The sequence below is a fragment of the Oryx dammah genome, unplaced genomic scaffold (assembly GCF_014754425.2).
Source record: "Oryx dammah isolate SB20612 unplaced genomic scaffold, SCBI_Odam_1.1 HiC_scaffold_5, whole genome shotgun sequence".
Classification (NCBI taxonomy): Eukaryota; Metazoa; Chordata; class Mammalia; order Artiodactyla; family Bovidae; genus Oryx; species Oryx dammah.
In genome coordinates, this window is record NW_024070189.1 from 96,881,070 (window position 1) to 96,908,251 (window position 27,182).

General features: G+C 45.8%; 1 protein-coding gene across 9 annotated transcripts in view; it reads right to left on the reverse strand.

Annotated features, from left to right (window-relative positions):
- The window catches only part of CACNA1A (calcium voltage-gated channel subunit alpha1 A), a 250,621-nt gene that overhangs the window by 120,843 nt on the left and 102,596 nt on the right, over positions 1-27,182 (reverse strand). For all 9 annotated transcript variants that reach the window (XM_040240887.1, XM_040240886.1, XM_040240885.1 and 6 more), the window contains 3 exons: positions 14,314-14,405; positions 12,118-12,270; positions 7,236-7,429 (listed from right to left, as the gene is read on the reverse strand). In XM_040240887.1, coding sequence (XP_040096821.1) covers positions 7,236-7,429; positions 12,118-12,270; positions 14,314-14,405 — 439 coding nt within the window. The remainder of the gene's footprint in view (positions 1-7,235; positions 7,430-12,117; positions 12,271-14,313; positions 14,406-27,182) is intronic.

Consider the following 27,182-nt stretch of genomic DNA (forward strand, 5'->3'; position numbering starts at 1 on the left):
CTGACCAGGGATCAAACCCAGGCATCTTGCATCGGCAGCATGGAGTCTTAGCTACTGGACCACCAGGGAAGTCCCATGAGGCTGTTTTATGGATCAGTTGATGATAAAAGAAAGATGTAGGGATGGATGCAGCAGGCTCTCAGCAAATGGCAAAATGTTAACTTAAGATGTACTGGTTCTGCCAGGACCCCAGTCTTTTTAGCTCCCTGCCCTGGTAGCAACCAAGAGAGGGCAGGTCCCATCAGCCACACTGCACTCCCATGCTACTTTGGCCCAGATGAGGAGGAGCATGTTGGGGATGTCCTCTGCATAGGGTGGGGTGATTTCTTTTTTTTTGAGTCATGCAGACGCATATGGTGAGGGGGTCCCTGTGAAATGAGACTGCCTGTCACTCAAGCAACACACAATGCTCTAGCAAACGGCCCCAGTGCAGCCCTTCTGGGCTTCCCCCATCCCACCCCCTCGAGCTCAGAGAGCCAGTCCTCCAGCCTGTTTGCTGTAGGAGGTGGCAAATGGCAGATTCCAAGGCAGCCAGCGCTGAGTCAGAGCTGGATTCCAACCTTAACTCCATGTGTGTGGCTCTGGGCTTGTTTCCTCATCTGTAAAATGGGGATATTTAAGGCTCTACCACCATGGAGTCACAGGTGGTGCACAGAGAGAAACACCTAGAATAATGTGGTGGAGATGAAACGGCTGATAATCCACTATTATTCCGGTATGTTGCTCAGATCCAGATTGGGCCCCAGGAAGGTCCAGCAATGAGGCTTGTCCAGTGAGCACTGGAGCCATGTGGGTCCTTCAGAGGCTCCGGGACAAGGGAGCTGGCTATGTTGACTGAGGTTCATTCTCTAGCAGTTAAAAATGACTTGGACTACACTTTTGGCACAGAATTTCAACATATACCTGCCTTTGCAGTCTTTGGGCTTGGATAAGCACCTGCCCTACACAAAATCCTAATGGAGATAGGGTCCACCATCCCCAGAGATGGCCCAGTGGCCCATCTCCAAGGATCCCTGGTGCTCTAGAGCAGGGCTTCTCAACATCAACACTCTTGACATTTTGGACTTGGTAACTTGAGGTGGGGGCTGAGCCAGACACAGACTGCAAGAACTTGCGTTACTTGCCAAACTATCACCTCCCTGGAGGGTTTTCCTAGCCACAGTAACCACAGAAGTCTCTGTGAGATTCTCTCAGTCTCAACTGGGGTGGGAATCCTTTGGGGTCTGAGAACAGAAACTAAGGAGTCTGAATTTGCATTGAAAAAGTTAACCCTTCACTTTCCCAAGTAAAGAATCTGCCTGCAATGCAGGAGACCTGGGTTTGATTCCAGGATTGGGAAGATCCCCTGGAGAAGGGAATGGAATTCTTCTGTAAAGATTTGTCTCTTCTTTACTTATTCTGTTAATTGAATAAAAAGTAATAAGATGACTACTTATTACTGTTATGTCAATTAAGAAGTCATTTATTTATTTTCACGTGTACTCTCTCTGGACAGGTAATGTAAATTAAAACACCCAGAATACAGTGGGCACCCAGAAAATGCTCTCTCTTGCCCTTCCTTCCCATCTCCTGGTCTGTAAGTAGCCAAAACATCTCTCTTCCCTCCTAAACACTTAACAAGACAAATTTAAATATATTCCCTGATTATAAAAGTAAACTGTGAAGCTATTATATATACAATTGATAAGCAACAAAGATTTATGGTATAGAACAGGGAATTATATTCAATATTTTATAATAGGCTAAAATGGAATACAGTCTGCAAAAATAACAGAATCACTATGCTGTACATCTGAAACTAATGCAATATTGTAAATCAACTATCCTTCAATAAAAAAGAAGATAAAAACCAATCATGTTCACACTGCTATATTTAAAATGGACAACTAACAAGGATCTACTGTATAGCACATGGAACTCTGCTCAATGTTATGTAGCAGCCTGGATAGGAAGGGAGTCTGGGGGAGAAAAGATACACATATATGTATGGCTGAGTCCCTTTTGTCAACCTGAAACTATTACAACACTGTTAATTGGCTATACTCCAATATAAAATAAAAAGTTTTAAAAAGTCAGTTGTGCTCATTGCAGACAAATTTGTCAATATAGAGAAGTATCAAGAAAAAGATTCCCAAGTCCCACTACCTAGATGCTGTCTTGGTACAGTGGACTTCAGTCTTTTTTTTTTCCTTACATTTTCAAGATTATACACTTGAGATTATAAGTTTCTATGGACTGAACTATGTCACCATTCATAAATTGAAGCCCTAATCCCTGATGTAATGGCATTTTTTAGATGGAGTCTTTGGGAGGTGATTAGGGTTATAGGAGGTCATGAGAGTGGGACCCCTATGATGGGATTAGTGTCCTTATAAAAAGAGATCCCAGAGAGCTTGTTCTCTCTCTCCCCCCTCACCATGAGAGGGCACAGTGAGAAGGCCGCCATCTGCAAGCAGGAAGAGAGTCCTCGCCAGAACTGGACCATGCTGGCACCCTGATCTCAGACTTCTGGTTTCCAGAACTACGAGAAAGCACACTTTTGTTGTCTAGGCTGCCCTGACTATGGTATTTTGCAATGTCAGCCTGAGCCCATCTGTCAGCGCAGGAGACCTAAGAGACATCGGTTCGGTCCCTGGGTCAGGAAGATCCCCTGAAGGAGGGCATGGCAACCCATTCCAGTATTCTTGCCTGGAGAATCCCACAGACAGAGGAGCCTGGTAGGTTACAGTCCATGGGGTCACAAAGAGCTGGACACAACCGAAGTGACTTAGCACAGCATGCACACCCTGGTTCTTTTTAAAGGAATCAGTTCCCCTTACTTGTCATTATATACGGTGAGCATTTCCCTGAATCCTTAAATATTCTCCCAACAGATGATTTTTAATGACGACATGATACTCCATCATATGGAGGGACCATACGGTATTTAACCAGTTGCTTCCAGTTTTGTTCTATTTTTACAGATAATGCTGGGGTGCACATCCTGATATAAATCTTCGACAGTGTTTCTGATTACTTAAGGTTAGGCTTTTTCTAAAAGCACTTTAACTGGGAAATCAAGTGGGAAAGAAATGAGATAAATTGAAAAATAGAAAAACCTGGACGGGGCCCCAACATACCACGAGGTGAGCTGCTGTTCCCTCAGCCAATAACGCTCTTCTCTAAAACATCTGCCTGGCTCTCTCCTCTGTGGAAATGTCCCCTCCTCTGAGAAGCCCTCCCTGACTGCCCGGCCTAAACTGGCCCCTGCACCCCATCGCTTGTCCTCTCGTTCTGCTGTGGTCGTCACGGGACAACGGGTCAAGTCACTGTGTTCCACATTATACACTTGCTTAAGGTCTATCTTCCACATTCTGAGTAGTTTATTATTTATCAGTGTTTACTGGTCACGTTTGTCTCCCCGACGAGGGTGGAGATTTTTGTCTCTCTTCTTCATTGTGCTATCCCTGATCACCTGATCATTTCCTGGCACACAGTGGACATTCAGTAAGTAATTATGGGATTTCTCTAGTCCTCTGTGGCTGAGAATCCCCCTGCCAATTCAGAGGACATGGGTTCAATCCCTGGTCCAGGAAGAGTCCACATGCCAGGGGACAGCTAAGCCCGTGTGCCGCAGCTACTGAGCCTGCGCACCCTAAAGCCTGTGCTCTGCAACGAGAGAAGCCACCACAATAAGAAGCCCAGGCCCCACAACTAGAGAGTAGCCCCCACTCACCACAACTAGAGAAAACGCGCGTGCAGCAACAAAGACCCAGTTTGGCTGAAAATAAATTAATTAATTAAATTTAAAAAATAATAATTAAAATAAGTAATTACGGAATAAACAAATGGATTCCAATGTTGAGAAAAGAAAAGAGATGTTTGGCCTCCACGCCTGTGGATTCTAAAATGCTTGAAGCAGCTGCTTCCGCACTCTCCCATGGATCTCACCTGACAGGCTGGTAAGGCCATGCCTATGGGCTTGGCTCCAGCACAATATAAAGGACCAGCAGTCCAGACACTGCGCCTGCCTGGGGCTGGATGGAGCTGGGGGCATCCTAGGGCAGGCCTGGCAGATGGCAGAGCACATGGGCAGGGCTCAAACGAGTCTGGAAATGCAACAGCTCTGTCTTCGCTAAGCAGAAACTCAAAGATGCCACCTTAGCTTCTGCCCTTAGCAATGAGTGATCCTAGTAGTTGTATTTTGGGTTGAGGAGTTGTCTTTTCTTTTCCTTTTTTTTTTTTTTAAATAAATTTACTTTCAATTGGAGTATAATTGCTTTACAATGTTCATTAGTTTCTGCTGTATGACAAAATGAATCAGCTATAAGTATACACATATCCCCTCCCTCTTAAGCCTTCCTCCCATAGGGGGTGGATTGTCTTAATTTAGGAAGTCCCAGACAAGGGTTCTGGAGAAGGCAATGGCTCCCCACTCCAGTACTCTTGCCTGGAAAATCCCATGGACGGAGGAGCCTGGTAGGCTGCAGTCCATGGGGTCTCTAAGAGTTGGACACGACTGAGTGGCTTCACTTTCACTTTTCACTTTCATGCATTGGAGAAGGAAATGGCAACCCACTCCAGTGTTCTTGCCTGGAGAATCCCAGGGACAGGAGAGCCTGGTGGGCTGCTATCTATGGGGTTGCACAGAGTCAGACACGACTGCAGCGACTTAGCAGAAGCAGCAGCAGACAAGGGTTCAAGTGCAAGTAGTTTATTTGGGAGATTTATGAACTGAATTATGCAATTCCCCCTCACCACCCTCCTCCCAGCCAAGATAAGTTGAAGATCTAACCTCTACGACCTCAGGATGTGACCTTATTTAGAAATAAGGTCGAACTTCACTGGTGGTCCAGTGGTTAAGAATTCACCTTCCAATGCAGGGAACACAGGCTTGATCCCTGGTCCTGAAAGATTCCATATGTCATGGGGCAACTAGCCCATGCGCCACAACTATGGAAGCCCTCATGCCCTAGAGCCTGTGCTCCAGAACTAGAGAAGCCCTGTAATGAGAAGTCCCTGGACTGAAACTAAGGAAAGTCTGCTTGCGGGAGCAAAGACCCAGCGCAGCCAGCCAAAAGATCACATAAGAAAAAAAAAAATTTTTTTAAGAAAAATAGGGTCATTACAGATGTAATTAGTTAAGATGACATTATACTGGAGTAGGGTGGGCCCTAATCCAACACAATAAGTGTCCTTATAAGAAGATGGCCGTGTACAGATAGGATATTCAAGAGGAGGACAGAGAATCAATAAGCCAAAGAATGCCAAGGATTGTTGGCAGCCACTGGAAGATGGGAGAGGCAAGGAAGAATTCTCCCTGAGAGCCTTTGGAGGGTGCCTGGCCCTGCTAACACCTTCTGGCCTCCATACTTGTAAGGTAATAAATGTCTGTTGTTTTAAACCAACCAGTGTGGTACTTTATTACTGCTCTTGGCTAACATCAGGCTCAAATTCCTGATTGGGTTTCTACCAAAGTATGAAGGTGGGATATAACTGCATGGCAAGTTGTAGAAGGCTACTCTGCGGCAGTTACCAGTGGGGTAAGAGCGGGTAACAGAGTGGGACCCAGTGGCCCACCTCCCTTCCTCAGCTGCTGCCAGAGTTTTCACAATGAAAAATTCATACCTTTCTAAAAGGAGCACCTGTTGGGGTGGAAAATCTGCTTACAGAGAGCTTACTTAGGACCATGGTTTTGAATGCTTCGCATATATTCACCTTTCCTCAGGGCTTGTGCCCTGTGAGGAAGGATTGTGCTTTTCATTTTGTACATGTGGAAACGGAGACACAGAGAGTGTAAGCGACTTGCCCAAGGTTGCACAGCATGGGAGTGGAGGGGTCGGGAGGGGAACCCAGGCAGCCTCACACCTAACTCTGTTCTTTCAACTGTTTCCCCTGAGCGTGCATCTCTCAAGGTGGTTCAGCTTGAAGTTTCTAGGGTAAGTGTCTCCTTAGACAGTGGTGCTTCCAACTATAGAACCCTCTGGAAATTTGTGGTCCTGCTCACACTTCCTCACCCACCACTGAGCTCATTCCCATTGTCTTCTCTGAACCTCCTTCTGGATGTCCAACCCTGTGACACAACCTGACCCAAGAAAGCTCCTGACGATCTCAAAGTTGCTGTCTGTTCCTAGAGACGCTATGCTCAGGCCAGGTCGTTAGGAAAACTAGGCCACCGTGGCTTTCCCCCACATCCTTCAGATTTGTCTAATGGACATACGGACATAATGGTAGAAATCTATGTGGTCTATAATATGAATGACACTCCCAAGATGCGGTGACTTGTGCAGTGTGTGATGTACGTAACTGTCCAGGGGTGGGGGACAGGGAACAGGGTAGAATGAGAGGCAAGGAGGCGTGCACATCCTTTCAGACCTGTCCTTAACATTTTCAAGACTGAGGACAAGAGAACCAACTGAGGCCCATGTAATATGTGTGAATATTTAAAAACTACTAAATAAAACATGCTCTATGCTTCTACACAAACATACCTTCATAAGCACTGGGAAGGTCAGTCTAGAATTTAGAATCTGGATGTCTGCACTGGGTTATGGGGTGGGGACAGGCTTCCCTGTCCCTTGACCATGGCCTGCCACCTGGGGGCAGGGGAGGGAGGGCTCCACACACACATGCCTGGACGTGCCAAACTGCATGTCCATATTCTAGCCACATTTGTGACAACAGCTAGCCCAGGGACATTCTTAGACCTCAGGGGATACAAGGGTAAGGTAGTCAGAGAATAGACTCATGGAAGAATCCAAGTTCACGGAATCTGGGCTTGCGCAGGGAATTCTAGGATCTCGGGTGACCCAAAATATGATCTAGCAAGTGGAGGGGTGGGGGCACCGGTTCCCATGAGCACCCCAGGGAGGGGCACGGCTGGAGGAGGGTCAGCACGCACTCCAGCACAGAATCTCTTTGGGTAGGTGTCCAAGACATGCCTCTTTCTTTCCTCTACGTTGGTTTTTAACTTCATGCCACCTTTACATATTTAAAAATCTAAAATTATATTTAAAAACTTGGGCAATTAAGATTATTCAGCATATGTGTGCACTCTAGAGTCTCACCTCCCAAAGGTGCTTCCCTATTAAGAGTTCTGAGGACAAGACGCCCATGTCATCAAAGGACGGAGCCTTAGGCTGGCTCTCCTGGGGCCATATTGAGCTGTCCTTTGGCTACCTCCCTGGTTCAGAGTCCCTCCACTTCAGCCCCAGGAGTTGGCTGGGCCTGGCTCTCCACCACCCCTCATCACTTACGTTGTAGAGGAGGTCAGTCCACCCTTCCATGGTGATGCACTGGAAAACAGTCAGCACTGCAAACAGGATGTTGTCGAACTGAGTGATCCCATTGTTGGGCCCTTCCCAGTAGGGCTGACATTTGGTCCCATTGGGGCAGGTGCGGGCAGGTTCCTCTGTCCCACACGGTGCTGGAGACTCACCCTGAATGTCATCTATGAAATGGAAGAGGAGCAAAGTCAGGGGAAAGGGCCAGCAAAAACAGCTCTGAGAAACAGGAGCCAGTGAACATTCAGTGCTGTTGAATCTGGAGAAAAAATGGCTCTTAGGATGGACTTATCAGTCTTTTTCCAAAAAGTCCAATGCTTGGCTTGGTTGATCTATTCATTGTTTTCTATTTCATTAATTTCTTCTCTAAGTTGTGTTCCCTTTTTTGTTCTTTTCCTAAACTTTTGAGATAGATTAATGTTATTTAAGGCTATAAATTGCCCTTTAAGTGCAGCTTTAACCGCACCTCACAAATTCTGTCATGCATTATTGTTCAAGTAAAATATTCAGCAGTTTCCATTATTATTTCTTCTTTGATTTGTGGATAACCAAGAAGCATCAAAAATTTGTCAGAAATATGCAAAAATAGAGTAATGTAATGAATTCCCATGTAACCATCACCAATTTCAACATTTATCGACTCAGGGCTAATTTTGTTTCATCCACATCCCCTCCCCACACTAAAATATTTTTAAAGCAAATCTCAGACATCCTAGCATTTCATCAACAAATAAGAAGCATGTCTGTTAATTTCCAAACACTTTTAGTGTTATCTTTTTGTTACCAATTTCTAGCCTAATTGCACTGTGGTCAGAGGATATGTTTTGTATTATTCTGTCCTTTGAAATCCGTTGAGAAGGACTTTAAGGTCCCAACAACAGTCAACTTTGGTAAATCTGCTGTGTGTATTTTGAAGTGGTTGGGGGCAGTGTTCTCCAGACTTCCATTAGCACAAATTTGTCAATTGTGTTGTCTTATTCTTCTGTAGCCTGACTGATTTTTTTTTTTTTCTTGAGATGTACTGGGGCCCAGATGTTCTGGGGGCGAGGGAGGCCAGTACACACAGTACTCCACCTTAGGCACAGGAGCTAAGTTTTCTCCCCAAAGAGCAAGAGGCAGATTGTGAAAATGCCACAAGGAAAGAGACACATGTCAATGGACACCCCTTTTGCTGGAAACCAAAGACAGCTTCCTGGCAAACTCAGACTGAGTGATCAAGGTTGAGTCTGAATTCTAAGGTTTTGAAGGGGAGGGGGAGGAGATCCCTTCACGAGAACATGGACTCAGGGGAGTACAGAACATCCTGGGTGTGTACAGAACATCCCATTGGACCAGAGCCACAGATATGAGAGGATCCTATTCAGCGAGTGACACTTTTGAAGGTTTTTAGAGAGTGACATTGTCTGATAAGAAATCAAACAGCTGAGGGTGTAAACTCAAGCTCCCCACGAAACAAAACTGTATCTCAATGCACATGCCACATATAGGGTTTGCAGACCATTCTTAACCTCCACTTAGCAAGAAACAGGGAGAAATAAGCCAACACAGAATGCATGAATCTTACTGGCCTTTGCTGCTGCTGCTGCTGCTAAGTCGCTTCAGTCGTGTCCAACTCTGTGCGACCCCAGAGATGGCAACCCACCAGGCTCCCCCGTCCCTGGGATTCTCCAGGCAAGAACACTGGAGTGGGTTGCCATTTCCTTCTCCAATGCATGAAAGTGAAAAGTGAAAGTGAAGTCGCCCAGTTGTATCTGACTCTTAGTGACTCCATGGACTGCAGCCTACCAGGCTCCTCCATCCACGGGATTTTCCAGGCAAGAGTACTGGAGTGGGGTGCCATTGCCTTCTCTGACTGGCCTTTGAGACTTGTTAAATAGAAACTCTAGGCCATGCAAAATGACATTTGCCATATCAGAAGGGACACCTACACCTCAAGAAGCACTGACATCCCAATCACTAGTTTAAGTTGTGGGAAATACTTTTCCCCTTCATGTCAGACTTCGTACAGGGGCTGATTTAATGAATACAGATTGGAAGGCAAAATCTTTTAAACATAAGACTCAGGGCAAAAGGGAAAATTCCATGGGCTCCTATCATGAATGAGAACCACAGTTTGTTGGGAAGGTTGCCTCTGTCCAAAACCTTCTCCATTTTCACCTTCTGTCCAAGTCTGGCTCAATTCCCATCCACCAACACCCTCCCCTCTCTTGGATTAGTCCAGTCTACTGGTCCCTTTTTCCCCCCTCAGGGGTACAATAGCTCCCAAATGTTCACATTTGATGAGGAGATAAAAGCAGGCATTAACCTGCACTAATATAGACTACTTCCAGATGAGGAATCTTGTCTCCTTAAAGTATTTTGGAAGCTCTTGGAAAACAGGAAGCTCTCCCACCTTTCCTTTGCATTTCTCTGGGTGTTTAGCACAGTGCTGGGCACACAGGAAGTTGGTTCCTGATTATAAGGAGAACCTGTCTGCAGGAGAAATCTGACCGCCTTCAGCAGCTATGCCCAGTGGTGTTCCTGATTGTGACCTGCCAGCCCCCTCATCACGAAACACTCTGGGGGCTGCTTCTAGAAAAGCAACCATCCAGAGAGTCTGAGGAATTTGGTTATAAATATATTTTAAAATTAACCTGCTGCCTGGGTGTCTGTATATATCTGTCTCTTACTCACACGTTCTTATATTTTTAATTGTGAGCTTTTCAGTCATCTTCCCTAAATCAAGGCCTCCTACCCTCCAGTTGCCCCACCCACATCTGTCCCCTTACAACCCTGATTTAGACTCAAGCCAGTTCTCTGTCCCCTTGGCTGGAGAGAGAGATAGAGAGAGAACCAACAAAAAACGAAAAACCCAGGATCCAGGAGTCCTGGTTTCTCTGCTCTCGGCTGATGTTTCCAAGGGGCCCTGCCCTGCATCTCTCCCTCCAGCATTTCCACCCAGGTGTCGAGGCCAGGAGCAGAAATAGCTTTGCCTCAATTAACACTTTCTTCATTGGGGAAAGAAATAATTAGGACATCCCATATTGAGGAAACTTCATAAGCCCAGGAGAGAAGAAGATGGGAGGAGCAAGAAAAAAGGAAGCAAAAAAAAAAAAAAAGAGCATCTTGAATAAACCTTCTTTACTGGGTTTTCCTGCCCTCTGGGAGGTCTGGGGAGAGGGTTCAGTTACCTGAGGGTCAGGAAGAGAAGGTGGATGGGAAGCCACTCCAGGACAGAATTATCTTCCCAATAAGGCAGGCCTGAAACCTCCTTCCCTTCTCACACAGGCTCCCTTCTCCATTCACAGTTTCCTTGACCCACGACTAACGCTGTCATTCAGCCCGTCCACAGTGAGGAGGCCCATGGTTCAAGTATTGAAATACAGGCTTCCCTCTTATTTGATTTCATTTGGTTCTTTGGCTTCAGAGAGCCAGGTTTGGATAGCACAGGACTTAGTCAAAGATGAATGTGGAAGCTATTAGGTCCCTGAGTATAAGGGATAGCTAGGGATACCCAGGCTGTTTCACTGCTGTTTCAGAGACTAAGTCTGTGACTTCTGGTCTTCTGGTTTTTTTCCTGAGTCATCCTCCCCCATCCTTTCTTGTTGTTATTGTTTAGTCTCTAAGTCGTGTCCGACTCTTTTGTGATCCTGTGAACTGTAGCCTGCCAGCCTCTTCTGTCCATGGGATTTCCCAGGCAAGAACACTGGAGTGGGTTGCCATTTCCTTCTCCAGGGGATCTTACAGGACCAGGGATTAAAACCACGTCTCCTGGATTGGCAGGTGTCTTCTTTAACACTTGAGCCACTAGGGAAGCCGCTAAGCTAAGGGGTTGACTGTGGCACAGTGTGGGGAGGGGAAGAGCCAAGATCCTGTTTGTGCTTGATGCTGATTAGCTGGTGCCAGGACTCCCAGAGGGATGTCTTTAAGGCATCTTCTTGGTGAGACTAGGAGGAGTCACCCTCGACTTTCCCTTCCTTCAGGGTAAGGAGGTTTCAGGCTTCTCTGGTGGCTCAGTGGTAAAAAAATCCGTCTGTCAATGCAGGAGACGCAGGTTCGATTCCTGTGTCAGGAAGACCCTCTGGAGAAGGAAATGGCAACCTACTCCAGTATTCTTGCCTGGGAAATCCCATGGACTGAGGGGCCTGGCAGGCTACAGTCCACGTTATCGCCAAGAGTTGGACATGACTTAGTAACTAAACAACAACAACAAGGAGGTTCAGAACTCAGCACATGCTAGGGCCTGGGGCCGCTGCAGGGTAGCTAGGCAGAGGCTGTAGGCAGTGCATTTGTATTCTGCTGTCTTTTGCCCCTACATGTTCCCACTGAAAATATCTTTGATGCCTTCTCTGCCCAGCGTTTGGGGCAGCCAGCTGTGCCAGGGCATTAATGCCCATCCTGGGCTCAATCCCCGCCAATGTCGGACAGAATTTGGTGGATAAATACCCAGCTCCCGTGCCCCTCGTGTGGGATGGGTCTAAGGCATGTGACCTACTCTGTTTCCCCTAGGTGCCCAATGGAGCTGAGGTCTAGTGACCTTGCCCAAGATGGTAACCTACTTGATAACGTCCCTAGAGGTTACTAGATCCTCCCCGTCTCACTTTCTCACTCACCTGAAGGTATTTCCTGGGATCACTTCCCCAATAAACCACTTACCCTGGGACAGCTTCTCAGGTACCCCAGTGTAAGATCCCAGCAACAACCAAGATCTCTGGGGCTGTTTCAACCCCTGCCTTCCTTGGCTTTGAGATGTTCTCCCAGCTTCCAGGAGAAAGAAGCAAAGCCCTGCAGATCTTGTCCAGGAGCTTGTCCCCAAGGGAGAAAAGAAAGGGGAGGAAGGCTGGAAAAAAATTTTTTTGATGCTGCTCGGACCTACCTGTGCCCTCTTCAAAGCAGGTGGTATGAAATTTTCCCATATAAAATTCTAACCCTATGATTGCAAAAATAAGGATTGCAAAAAATAGGAGGAGGCCGATCTGCAGCAGGGGGATCATTGCCTTCATGATCGACTTCAGGACGACTTGTAAACCTGGGGATACACAGAGAGAGACAGAGGCCCCAGAGGCCTGTGAGCAGGTACCCTGAAACGCCACCCCTAAGATGCCTCCTGAGGAAACTCAGAGCACGCGGGATGCAGGAGACGGGGCAATGGAGAACAAAGATGGATGGAAGACATAGAGGCTGCTCACTTTAATGACAGGAACAATCCTTCCTTATATTTTAAGCACTTTTTTTTTTTTTTTTTTGGTTTTCTTTTGGCCACACCATTTGGTTTGCAGGATCTTAGCTCCCTGGCCAGGGACTGAACCCGGGAACATGGCAGTGAAATCACCGAGTTCCAACCACTGGAAATTCCCCACCTTCTATTTTAAAAATATTTTTTAAAGTACTGGGCATAGGCTGTCCTGTTGGATGACTTTTGAGGCAAGTAAGAGGTGGAAATTCATAGCTTTCTGAGCCCTATCCCTGGGTGTTGCACAATTTTCATTCAGATCAGGGTGCCTTTTTCTAACCTTTTTCCACCAAGAGGGGGCGTCTTTTTCCTAATTCATACAATGCCATATGCATTAGCTGCAGCTCTGCCTGGGAAAGCAGTCAACATCCTAGTTCCAACCCTGAGAAACCAGATATTATTTCACTGGCTTTTAACAGCAATCCCATGAGGCAGGCACACATGTAAAATTATCCCCACTTTACAGAGGTGGGAAGCAAAGCTCAGAGGATGTCATGCTAAAAATGAGGATTCAGCTTCAAGGTGTGAGAAACAACGGGGCCAGGATTCGAACCCAGATTGGAATTGATGTCAAATCCCATGTCTGTAACCAACCTTTAGGAAAGTCTATGTTAAAATGCTCCCAAGTGGCTCAACACTAGAGAATCTGCCTGCCAAGGTGGGAGACACAGGTTTGATCCCTGGTCACAAAAGAGCTGGACATGACTAAACAACAGCAAATAACGTGGTTGAAATGAGGATTTCTTGTTTTATGTCCTTGGATACTCTTCCGTGTCTTCCAGTTTATAGTCTATGAGAACTTGAATAGAATTCGTATCCTACTGTTGGGTGAAAACTATATAAATCTTAATTATGTTGAATTGGTTTATAGTACTTTTCGGGCCTACTATATACTTCTACTTTTCTATATATTCATTCTATTAATCTTTGAGAGTTTAATATTGAAACTCCAACTAAAAATCTTAATTTATCAGGCTCTTCATCCGTAAATGGGGATGAGACTTAGCACCTCCCTCTCAGGATTAAATGAGAGGGTTCATACCTAGCAAAGCCCTTGGCATATCATAGATGGTCATTAAACAGAGATTCTTGTTAGCATTAGCTTTGGGATGGAACTTGATTTAACATGACGTAGGCACCTCTGGTCTCTTGAAGAGAAGACTCTTGAGAGTCCCTTGCATGGCAAGAAAATCAAGCCAGTCAATCTTAAAGGAAATCAACCCTGACTATTCATTGGAATGACTGATGCTGAAGCTCCAATACTTTGGCCATCTGATGCAAAGAGCCAACATACTGGCAAAGATAATGCACAAAACACTCTTTCTGCCATGCTTGGTATGCAGTAGGCACTCAATAAATGGTAACCATCATTGCCACCAATATTATTCAGGCTGTGGGGGCAGACTGGCTAACTCCTAATTCTTCCATTCTCAGCCACATGATTTGGCTCAAATTATTCAGCTGCCCTGAGCCTCAGTTTTCTCATCTATAAAATGGAGATTTTGGTCCTATCAACTTCACAGGGTTGTGATTATAGAATGGAGTCCTGGGTGGTGCTTAGCTTAGCATGGTACTTAGCATAGAGAAGTGCTCAGTAAATGGGTGCTGTGGTGATGGGTGAGGTTCCTGATTGGCTTTTAGGAGTTCACCCAGACCTGCAGCCAGATTCCTGGGGGTGGGGGTGGAGGGTCCCTGAAGGGGCTTCCCCACAGATGAGGCTGCCCTGATCCAGGCTAGGGAAGCATCTGAGGGCGCCTATGAGACCCTTTTGCAGAAGGGAAATGGAGGGCTCCCAGGACCCCTGAGCAGTCCCCTTGCCAGGGTCAGAAACTCACGCACTTGGGATTCCAGACACCAGCTTGAGCGGCCGCAGCACTCGAACTGCCCTCAGCGTCCTTAGGTCAAACTCCGTCCCAACTGTTGCCAAGATGCTGGAAGAAAAGCCAGAACAGAAAGCAGACGGTGGGTTTCAGGGTCAGAGAGGTGGGTGGAAGGTTCAATGTTGTGGTTTCTTTTTAAAAATTTTTTAAATTAGAGGATAGTTGCTTTACAACGTTGTGTTAGTTTCTGCTGTGGAACAATGTGAATCAGCCATAATTATATATATAATCAATTATACATATATAATTGATTGATCAAATGAATCAATCCTAAAGAAAATCAGTCCTGAATATTCACTGGAAGCACTGATGCTGAAGCTGAAGCTCCAATACTTTGAGCCATCAGAACTGACTCACTGGAAAAGACTCTGATGCTGGGAAAGATTAAAGGCAGGAGGAGAAGGGGACGACAGAGAATGAGATGGTTGGATGGGATCGCCGACTTGGACATGAGTTTAAGCAAGCTCCGGGAGTTGGCGATGGACAGGGAAGCCTGGTGTGCTGCATTCCATGGGGTTGCAAAGAGTCGGACACAACTGAGCGACTGAACTGACTGACTGATACATATATACATATATATGCATATATCCCCTCCCTCTTGAGACTCTCTCCCTGCTCCCATTCCACTCCTCTAGGTCGTCACAAAGCGCAAGGTTGCTTTCTTGGCAGGGTGACCACAGGCTGGGTCTCAGTTTTGTCATGTGTAAAACAATGTTAATAATACCTGCTTCACAGGATAAAAGATGATTTACAAAGACCCTAAATAGGTCTTAATACTCAATAAACACTCCCCTTGTCTGGCTCAGCTGGTAAAGAATCCACCTGCAATGTGGGAGACCTGGGTTCAATCCCTGGGTTGGGAAGATCCCCGGGAGAAGGGAAAGGCTACCCATTCCAGTATTCTGGCCTGGAGAATCCCATGGACTGTATAGCCCATGAGGTTGCAAAGAGTCAGACACGACTGAGTGACTTTCACTTCCTTTCACTCAATACATGTTGGGCTGAGAAGAAGAGAAATTTTTCCCATGGCACATGGTTGGGGTGATACTCGGTATATTTCACAACCCAAGATCAGGATGGATTGTGGGGAAACTTGGAGACACTAGGGGAGTGAGAGACCCCTTGGGCTCAGGTCACTTTACCAACTGGCAAGAAAGTAGCTTAGTACTAAGACCTCAGCCTGCATGGGTTCAAATTCCAGCTCTAGCATTTCCCAGCTGGGTCTGTGGGTAAGTCACTTTTCCACTTCATGCCTCAGTTCTCGCTTTTGTATAACAAGGATAAGAACAGTACTGAACCCTCAAAGGACGTGAGGATGAAATGAATTAATACATATGAAGTGGTAGGCGTTGTGCCTGACACACAGGATGTGTGTTATGCTACTGGGAAATAAATGAAACAAACAAACCAACCAACCTCAAACAATGGGTGTGGCCCTGCTGGGGTGGACTAGCTGGCATCAGCCCCAGACAGGGCTAGAGACCCAAAGCCTCAGGGCAAAAAGTCACTCTTGTAAATGTAGGTAAGAGTCATGGGAATAGGTGAGATGAGCCTTCTATAGAAAGCCCCCTTCCCTCACCCCTTACATAAAGACCCCATCCTAAGACCTCACTTGCAAAAGTGTTTCTGGTGAGACAAGGGAGACAAGGGGTTCCACAGCCCTTCCTCAGCCCAAGGAACGCCCTAGACCTGTTTCCTAAATAAGAAATGTAGTAGGGATGGCCATGGAACCACAGCACAGAAAAGGTTGTCACTGGAACCTCTGATGATGAGCAAGGAATGCTGAAAACAGAGGATTCTGTGGTTAAGAACAGGCTTCCCAGGTGGCACAGTGGGCAAGAATCTGCCTGCCAATGCAGGAGACACAGGTTGGATCCCTGGGTCAGGAAGCTCCCCTTGAGTAGGAAATAGTAACCTGCTCCAGTATGCCTGCCTGGAAAATTTCATGGACAGAGGAGCCTGGCAGGCTACAATCCATGGGGTTGTGAACAGTCAGAGGCTACTGAGCATGCACTGTGATTAACAGGATGGAGACCACAGAAATAATTTGGGGGGTGTCTTCATTCTTGTCCAGGAGTCTGAGTCTTACAACTTTGGCCTGTGAATAACCAGTATCTACATGTGTCTTTATTTTTTGGCTGCACATGCAGAATGTAGGATCTTAGTTCCCTGACCAGGGACTGACCCAGGCTCACTGCAGTGTTGTGGAGTCTTAACCACTGGACCACCAGGGAAGTCCCTCTTTGTCTTTTTTTTTTTTAATTTTTACTGTATATTGGAGTATAGATGATTACAACTTTGTGTCTGTTTCAGGTGTACAGCAAAGGGATTCAGTTATACATATACATACAACCATTCTTTTTCAAATTCTTTTCCTATGTAGATTACTCAACAGAATATTGAGGAGAGTTCTCTGTGCTATATGGTAGGTCCTTGTTGATGATTTATTTTATATACAAATATAAAATGTATTATTTTACATATAGTAATAGTACATCTCTTTGTCTTCGAGACAATCAGTATCCGCATCTATTAACAACCTGTATTGGCACCTGTATTAATAAACTGTATTGGCCCGCTTTTGTCTCAGGACTTTCTTTAAAGCTAAGACAGACCCAGGCAGTGAATTCCCCTGTGAGAGCAGCCGTCCTCCAAAGATCACTGGGAAGTGGTAGATGAATTCCCCAGCTCCTTGGCCCCTTCCTTCCAGATTGCTCTGAGGTGTGAGTTCCATACAGGCTCCCAGAGAGGTTGAGCCCAGCTGCCCATCCAGGGTAACCTGCTCAACTCCTCATTCTTCCCTGTCTCCCCACCCTTGTCCCCCACCCACATTTCCTGGAGTCACTTCCCAGATGAACTGCTTGGACCCGAATCCTTGTCTCAGGATCAATGTGGGGGCACTCCAAACTAAGACAGGAGTATTCCCAGCTCTTTCCCAACTATTCCTAGGACAGAAAGTTAAAGTGCTAGTCACTCAGTCATGTCGGACTCTCTGTGGCCCCATGGACTGTAGCCTATCAGGCTCCTCTGTCCACGGGATTCTCCAGGCAAGAATACTAGAGTGGGGAGCTACCCGCCATTCCTTTCTTCAGGGGATCTTCCTGACGCAGGGATTGATCTCGGGTCTCCCGCACTAGGAGGGGCTCTTTACCACCAGAGACACCATTCCTAGGACAGAGATGTGTCTATTAGACTGAGCTAACCTCCTCTTCCACCATCATCAAATGTACATCTAAACACATTGTATGTCCTGGGCAAAGCAATACTTGAGGCCCTTCCTGCTTCAGAGGGCTGATGCAGGAGAAAAACAGTTTAATCAAAAAGTGCACACAGAGATTGAATCCATTGGGGGTGTGATGCATTCTTAGGGAGAGCAGGCAAAAACAATAGCTCTGAGGGTACACAGCAGGTAGTGTTAACTCTTCTGGGACCCAGGGAGGTTCCCGTTTCAAGCTGAGGATTCATGGATGAGCAGGTGGAATCTGATCAGTGGGGGAAGTACTTTCTAGGCTGAGGAAATGGCTGAGACAGACAGCCTGGGGTGGGAAGGCAATTCAAGGAAGGAAATGGCGCATGGTGGGGATTTGGGTGATGCCATGAAGCTGAAGTGTAGGTGGGGGCCTTGCCAAGCAACCCCAAGGAAATTTTCATTCATTTAATTATATATTTTTTCTCTTCCTCTCCCAATTTTCATTTGGATTTCTCAAACTCCATCCTGTAGATCACGAGTCTATTTTACTTTCTTCTCTCACAGCAGGTAAAAGCCATTGTTAAGGGTGTGTGTGTGTGTGTGTGTGTGTGTGTGTGCGCGCCTGTGCGTGCATGCTCGGTCATTCAGTCGTGTCCTACTCTTTGCGATCCCATGGACTGTAGCTCACCAGGTTCCTCTGTCCATGGGATTTTTCAGGCAAGAATACTAGAGTGGGTTGCTATTTCCTCCTCCAGGGGATCTTCCCCACCCATGGATCAAATCCATGTCTCCTGAACTGGCAGGCAGATTCTTTACCACGGAGCCACCTGGACAAGCATTCCCTGAGTTTTCATTCACTCACTTCAAAAACATTAACTGAGCATCTACAGTGTGCCAGGTCTTGGGGACACGAGTCATAGGAATCCCTGTCTGTGTGTGGGAGGCTGAGAATAAACCCAGTAAATGTGCCAGATGTCAGGGTGATGAGTGCAAGGGAGAAAAGCAGGGCAGGGAAGAGAGCGTGCTGGCAAAGTGGGGCAGGATCAGGGGAGTGACGACACCCATTTCAATTAGTAAAGGCCAACTGCTCTTTCCCACCTGGCTTGGTAGTAGTTCAGTGTTAAGGATGTTCAGACCAGCATCGCCCAGTAGAACGTCAAGAGGAGCCGTATGTTGGACACAGCGAACAGACTGATGGTTGCCAAGGGGGGAGTGTTGGGGGAAGGATGGAGTGGGAGGTTGGGGTTAGCAGATGTAAGCTGTTATATATATAGAATGAATAAACACTCTCTGTATAGCACAGAGAACTCTTCAATATCCTATGATAAACCATAATGAAAAAGCATATAAAAAAGAGAATTATATATATATATAACTGAATCACTTTGCTGTACAGCAGAAATTAACACAACATTATAAATCAATTATACTTCAATAAGAAAAGAAAAAAGGAAAAAAAAAAGGAAGAGCCATGTGTGAAATTTAAAATTTGCCAATAGCTACATTAAAGTCCAAAGAAACAGATGAAATTAATTTTAATAATATAGTTTATTCAACCAGGTATATCTGAAGTATTGGGCTTCCCAGATGGCTCAGTGGTAAAGATTTGCCTGCCAAGCAGAAGACATGGGTTCAATCCTGGGGTCAGGAAGGTTCCTTGGAAAAGGAAATGGCAATCCAATCCAGTATTCTTGCCTAGGAAATCCCACGGACAGATGAGCCTGGTGGGCTATAGTCCATGGGGTCACAAAGAGTCGGACACGACTTAGTGACTAAACAACATCTGAAGTATTATGATTTAAATAGGCAATCACTATGAAAGATTACTCATAAGACATTTTATATATTCTCTCCTTTAGACTACATCTTTGAAATCTGGTTAGCATATTCTACACTTTTGGTACATCTCAACTCAGGTGTAGGATGGCCACGCATGGCCAGTGCTGAGTGTACCAGAGAAAGAGTCAGTGGGGAAGTGCAATCTATGTGAAGTCTATCTAGGCAATCTCTAAGTGAAGTGAGTCCCAGGAATACACCAGAGGAAAACTCTAGGCAGAAAGACGGTCAGTGCAAAGGTCCTGAGGCAGGACCATGCCTGGTACAATTGAGGAATGGCAAGGAGGCCACATAGCTGAGTGAACCAGGGTGTCAGTGGGAGGAGATGAGGGCAGGGAGCTGATGGGGCAGTGTGTAGGAGTCTGTGGGCCATGGTGAGGACTTGGACTTTTGTTCTGAGTAAAGCAGGAGCCAAGGAGGGTTCTGAGCATTGCAGAGACATGATCTGACTTACATATTAAAATAAAATCCCTCTGGGGGTCAAGACCAGAAACTGGGAGGTTGGAAGGGGGCAGAGATGACCACAGTGGTCCAGGTGAGGGATGATGGGTTTAGATCTCGTTGTGCTGGACACAAGGATAACACTGAGATGAACTGAGCCTTGCCCTTAGATGACCATGCAAGTAAGTCGATGACAGATTCAAGTACAAGTCCTTCTGGCCCCAGGGCTGTCGAAGGCAGGAAGGAGGAGGAAATGAATACAGACAGGAGGGCGGGGGACAGTGTCACTGTGGAGCCCAAGTCTGAAAACACAGCAAAGCACAAGATCTTACAAAACCTTAGACCTGGAGTTAAACCCTGACCCTGCATCTTCTCATTACCTAGCCTTTGCTCTAACTTCTCTGAGCCTCTGAAATGCAGCTAATCTGACCTCCCTCCTGCCCAGTGCAATCCTAGTGGGCACCCAAGATGGACTATCTCCTATGCGCCTCCCTGGAAAGATGATAGGGAATTAGGAGCAGAATGGGAGGAGGGAGAGGCTTCTCAGACTGAGAATGCCCTACAGAGGCAGAAAATGTCCCTTAGGAAACATGATGGGAGGCGGGTGGGAAATCAGGGTGGGCTGGACCATTGGAGGCTGTGAACTGGAGGTGGAGGAGGTGGGTCCTGCTGTGTGGACAGTGGGAGTCATGTGAGGTTTCGGAGCAGGGAAGGGATGTGATTAGGGTTGGCGTTGGGAAGACAAGCCTGACAGCTGAAAGGACAGATTGGTGGTGATGGAGGCAGGAGTTAGGAGGCAGCCGCGAGAGCAGACCAGCGTAATGAAGGCTAGAACCAGGACAAAGGCAGTGGGAGTACAAAGGAGGCCCCAATTTATATACAGCTGCCACATTCTGCTGTGCACCAGGAACCTTGCCTGGGCTCACCAAGCGCTCCCTGCATCCAAGCCATCATTAGGAGGAGTCCCATTTTACAGACGAGGAAATTGAAGCCCAGAGAAGTTACTAAGGCATGGAGGGCCACGCTGTCAAGTGAGAATGTGAACCCAGGACCCCAGGATTCCAGAACCCCAGTTTTCCACCTCACATGGCTTGTTGGATGGGGTAGGGCCAGTGGTGGGAAAGAAAAGGAAGGGAAGAATGGCTTTCTGGTTATGAATGGACCACCAAGTGATGATCATTCATTTATTCACAAGGCTTTGTGCAGTACCTGCCATGCACCAGCCACTCAGGGAGGACCTCAGGACGCCACCATGAACAAAGTGTCAATGGGTCACTTTGGGACAATGGGACGATACACGGTGTGTTGTGCTATAGAAAACAATATGGCGGCCACCAGTGCTCCCAGTGGAAGGATGGAGTGTGTGGTGGCAAAGAGGAATTAAGACTGGGCTACCTGAAGGATGGAATTGTCAACTGAGATGGGGAAGATGGAGGAAGGGTGAGGTCTGAAGGAAGATCAAGAGCTGGGTTGTGAGATTGGGACTGACATATACACACTGCTGCTGCTGCTGCTGCTGCTAAGTCGCTTCAGTTGTGTCCAACTCTGTGCGACCCCAGAGACGGCAGACCACCAGGCTCCCCCGTCCCTGGGATTCTCCAAGCAAGAACACTGGAGTGGATTGCCATTTCCTTCTCCAGTGCATGAAAGTGAAAAGTGAAAGTGAAGCCGCTCAGTTGTATCTGACTCTTAGTGATCCCATGGACTGCAGCCTACTAGGCTCCTCCATCCATGGGATTTTCCAGGCAAGAGTACTGGAGTGGGGTGCCATTGCCTTCTCCGATAAACACACTACTCTGTATAAAATAGATAACTACTGAGAAAGAACTGTATAGCACAGAGAACTCTACTCAAAGTTCTGTGGTGACAAAGTGGGGAGATATATATAGAGAGAGCAGATTCATTTTGCTGTACAGCAGAAATTAACACAACATTGTAAAGAAACTAAATTCTAATAAAAAAGTGGGGAAAGAGCTGGATTGTGGACACACTGAGTTTGGAAAGCCAGTTTTCTGTAACTCCCTCATTAAAACTTTCCAGCGGCTACCATCAGGCTTAGAATAAAACCCAGGTCATACCATGACCACAAGACCTTGCCTGACTTGATTTCCTCTGACTACCCTTTCTATACTCTAGCCACTTTGGCTTTCTGTTCTTCCAACAGGAAAATTTCCTTTCTACCATGGGATCATATGACGGCCATCTCTTTTCCTGCTAACACTTGCCTTCAACTCTCTCCCTCCTTTGCCTAGTTGGCCCTCTGCAAATCTTTCAGGCTGCAGTTTAAATTTTTCTTCTCAGAGAGGATTTCCATGTCCCCCCCTAGATAAAGAGAACTCTCTGGGATTATATTGCTTATTAAATTGCAATTATTATTTTGGGATTCCCAGGTAAAGAATCCACCTGCCAAGCAGGAGATGCGGTTTTGATCCCTGGGTCGGGAAGATCTCCTAGAGAGGGAAACGGCAACCCATTCCAGTATTCTTGCCTGGGAAACCCCATGAACAGAGGAGCCTTGTGGGCTATAGTCCATGGGGTCGCAAAAGAATTGGACATGACTTAGGACCTAAACAACAACATATAAATGTTTGCTATCATCATCATTTAAATTTTTATTACTTGCCCCTAAGTCATACCAGAACCGACTGATGAAGGAACCAACATTCATTAAGTTTATTCTCTTTGCCAGGTTATATGCTTGTGGCTTTAAATACTGAGGTCTCATTTTATGCCTCAGTATCTTTACCAGGTGAGTGTTCTACACTCAGCTAATTGACAGGGGAGCTGAGACTCTGAGGGGTTAACTACTTGCCCACAATCACACAGCTAACATATGGTACCTGTAACCCGAGTGTGGCTTTGCCGCCTCCACTGTGCTGCCCCTGGTTAATTCCCTCACCCCACTTTCCCGCTCCCAGGATCTCAGCCAAGTTTATGTCTCTGTTAACCCAAGTGTAGAAAGGATCTAGATTTTTCTCTAGCTGCCTGGAAGTCAGAATGTCAATAAATATTTGCAGAGGAGCAACCACTTTGTGCCAGGTGGGTGAGGAGGGGAACATGTGCAAAGGCCCTGGGGCTGGAGAGAACGTACAGTGAAGAGCAGGGTTACCAGATGAGGGGGAGGGGCAGAGGACAGAATATGAGAAGAAGATATTAGTGTGGCTAGAAAACAGGGGAGAGGATGGAGGCCTCATTGACCTCACCTTATTTAGAGGAAGCACCTGCCCACACTATTCACAAGGGCCAAGACACAGAAGCAACCTTATTAAATGCCCATTGACAGATGTATGGATAAAGGAGATGTGGTCCATATACACAATGGATTATTCAGTTCAGTTCAGTCGCTCAGTCGTGTCTGACTCTTTGTGACCCCATGAATCGCAGCACGCCAGGCCTCTCTGTCCATTACCAACTCCCGGAGTTCACTCAGATTCATGTCATAAAAAAGAATGAAATAATTCCATTTACAGAAACATGGATGAACCTAGCGATGCTCATACTAAGTGAATTAAGCCAGAAAGACAAATATCATATATCGCTTATATGTGGAATCTAAAAAAATGACACAAATGAAGTTATTTTCAAAACAAAAATCGACCCGCCAACATAGAAGACAAACATGGTTACCAAAGGGGTAAGGAGGGGAGGGATAAATTAGGAATTTGAGATTAACATATACACACTACTATACACAGGACAGATAACCAACAAGGGTCTCCCGTGTAGCACAAGGGACTATACTCAGTACTTATGTGTGTGTCTTAGTGTTAGTCACTCAGTCGTGCCCGACTCTTTGCGACCCCATGAACTGCAGCCACCAGGCTCCGCTGTCCGTGAAATTTTCCAGGCCAAGGATACTGGAGTGGGTTGCCGTGAACCTCTAAATGAAACGAATCTGATAAAGAATATACATACGTACATATATATGTATGACTGAATCACCTTGCTGTATCCTTGAAACTAACACAACACTGTGAATCAACTATAATTCTATAAAATTTTTAAAAACTTGACATACAGAACAAACATATGGATATCAAAGAGGGAAGAGAGGGTGGAATGGAGTGGGAACTTGGGCTTGACATGTATACACTACTATGTATAAAATAGGTAACTAATGTGCACATGTGCTAAGTCACTTCAGTCGTGTCTGACTCTGTGCAACCCTATGGACTGCAGCCCACAGGCTCCTCTGTCCATGGGATTCTCCAGGCAAGAATACTGGGGTGGGTTGCCATGCCCTCCTCCAGGGCATTCTCCTGACGCAGGATTGAGCCCACCTCTCTTATGTCTCCTGCATTGGCAGGTGAGTTCTTTACTGCTAGCGCCACCTGGGAAGCCCAACTAATGAGAACCTATTGTATAGCATAGAACTCTACTCAAGGCTATGTGGTGACCTAAATGAAAAGGAAATCCAGGGAAGAGGGGATATATGTATATATATAGCTGATTCAAGGCTATGGTTTTTCCAGTGGGCATGTATGGATGTGAGAATTGGACTATAAATAAGGCTGAGCGCAGAAGAATTGATGCTTTTGAACTGTGGTGTTGGAGAAGACTTGAGAGTCCCTTGGACTGCAAGGAGATCCAACCAGTCCATCCTAAAGGAGATCAGTCCTGGGTGTTCATTGAAAGGACTGATGTTGAAGCTGAAACGCCAATATTTTGGCCACCTGACACGAAGAGCTGACTCATTGGAAAAGACCCTGATGCTGGGAAAGATTGAGGGCAGGAGGAGAAGGGGGTGACAGAGGATGAGGTGGTTAGATGGCATCACTGACTCAACGGACATGAGTTTGGGTAAACTCCGGGAGTTGGTGATGGACAGGGAGACCTGGAGTGCTGTGGTTCATGGGGTCACAAAGAGACACGACTGAGCGACTGAACTGAACTGAACTGAATAGCTGATTCACTCTTCTGGACAGCAGAAACTGACATAACGTTGCAAAGCAACTATACTCCAATAAAAAAGAAAAGCCCATGCAGATAAAAGAAAATATTAAAATAAATAGACTTCCTTTATACAAACATAAATTAAAGAAGCATCTGCCCCACAGATCCAGTCCAATCCTTCTGAGATAAGTATTCGGAGCATAACTGCTTCCCCTGCAGTCTATATTCTTGCTATCGGTAGATTTTGCAAATCTTCTTCAAGTTTATTCTTATATCACCTGGCTTTTAGGTTCTCTTGGAAAAACTATTTCTAAAATTCCTTTTCTAAACCCTCAAATGCAGAGTCAAGATTTGGTCTGTGCAATGCACCTTTCTTGTTCACTTGTTCATTCATTCATCCCTTTCATCTCCACATTTTACTTTCATTTCCCCCCACTCCCCCAGAGAAAACTGATACGTTTAATTTGGTCTTATTGGAGTGCATTCTTGTAAAACACGCGCTTTATTTTAAATGCATGTATTTTAAGTTTACATCAAGGCAACTCTCAGGACTATTCTCTCGTTTCCTATTTTCACCCAGAACAGCAGACGTGCAGTTTGGGGTTCTCGCTGGGCCCGGGAACTGCCGAAGTGCACCCGTCACATCCCACCTGCCCGTCCCCCAGGCACAGACACCAGGTGGCCTTCAGCTCATCCTCCACAGATGGTGCTGGAGCGAAAAACCTCATACCCACTCCTTATAAAACCAATAAAAGTCTCACGGAGACTTTCGTGCCTGAGAGCATAACTGCCCCTGGGTCTGGAGTTAACTGGACCAATCACCGCTGATCATCCTCCGCAGGCCGCTCAGGCCACGCCCCCATGAGGGGGAGGAGCTTCCTCTGTCGCCACAACCTGCTGACCCTTCCCCTAACCTCCATTCTAATTTTTTCCATTCTAAGAGGCATACAGAGACACTCACTGTTTTAATTTTCATCTTTCTGATTACAAGTGGTTTTGAATACCATGTCATCTACTGATTAGCTTTTCAGACTTTTATTCCCTAAACTGTCTGACCACATTTTTTGCCTGCTTTCCTCTTGGGGTTGCTGTGCTATTTTTGTTTTTCATTATTATTATTATTTGTATTTTTATTGAAGTTGAGTTGATTCACAATGTTGTGTTAATTTCTGCTGTAGAGCAAAGTGATTCAGTTAAACATAAATATATACATTCTTTTTTGTACCTTTTCCATTTTGGTTTTTTTTTTTTACAGGATATTAAATATAGTTCCCTGTGCTATACAGTAGGACCTTGTCCTTTATCCATTCTATGTATAATAGTTTGCATCTTCTGGTCCCAAACTCCCAATCCAACCCTCCCCTGCCCACCCCTCCTTAGCAGGCTTAGCAGGGTTCCTGTGTTATTGTTGCTGACAATTCCCCCCACGGGCTTCCCAGGTGGCTCAGAGGTAAAGAATCTGCCTGCCAATGCAGGAGACCGGGTTGGATTCCTGGGTTGGGAAGATCCCCTGGAAAACAAATGGCAATCCACACCAGTATTCTTGCCTGGGAAATCCCATGAACAGAGAAGCCTGATGGGCTACAGCCCATGGGGTCACAAAAGAGTCAGTCGTAACTTAGCGACTAAACAACATTTCCCTCCTATAGTCTTATTGACACTGGCCAGTATGGTAGCCACTGGCTGCATGTGGCTATTGAGCTCTTGAAATGTGGCCATTATGACTAAGGGACTGAGTTTTAAATTGTATTTACTTTCAATTCATTCCATTAAAAATAGTCACCTGTCATAGAGAACAGATTTGTGACTGCCATGGGGTCGCTAAGAGTCAGACACGACTGAGCGACTTCATTTTGACTTTTCACTTTCATGCATTGGAGAAGGAAATGGCAACCCTCTCCAGTATTCTTGCCTAGAGAATCCCAGGGGGAGCCTGGGGGGCTGCCATCTAAGGGGTTGCACAGAGTTGGACACGACTGAAGCGGTTTAGCAGCAGCAGCAGGGGAGGTGGGGATAGGGAGGGATGGATAAGAAGCTTGGGACTAGCAAGCGCAAACTATTGCATATAGACTGGATAAACGAGGTCCTACTGTATAGCACAGGGAACTATATTCACTATCCTGTAATAAACCAAAATTGTAAAGAAAAAAAAATTTTTTTAATAGTTGCATGTGCCTAGGAACTATCATACTGAACAGCTATTAGCTATTAATTGCTGCTCACTTTTTTCCTATCATCCTATGCACTATTTAGAAACACTACTTTAGTTCTTACCACATGTCAAGTTTTTTTTTTTCCTTGAGGGAGTAAGAGACTCAATTTTATTTTACTTTTAAATTCATAAAACAAACATTACATTTTATCAGATTTTTTGGGGGGAAAGCAGTATAAAATATATCACTGAGATAACCTTTATTCTGTAATCATTTATATGGACTATTTTCTTAAGTCTTAATTGAACTTGTTAC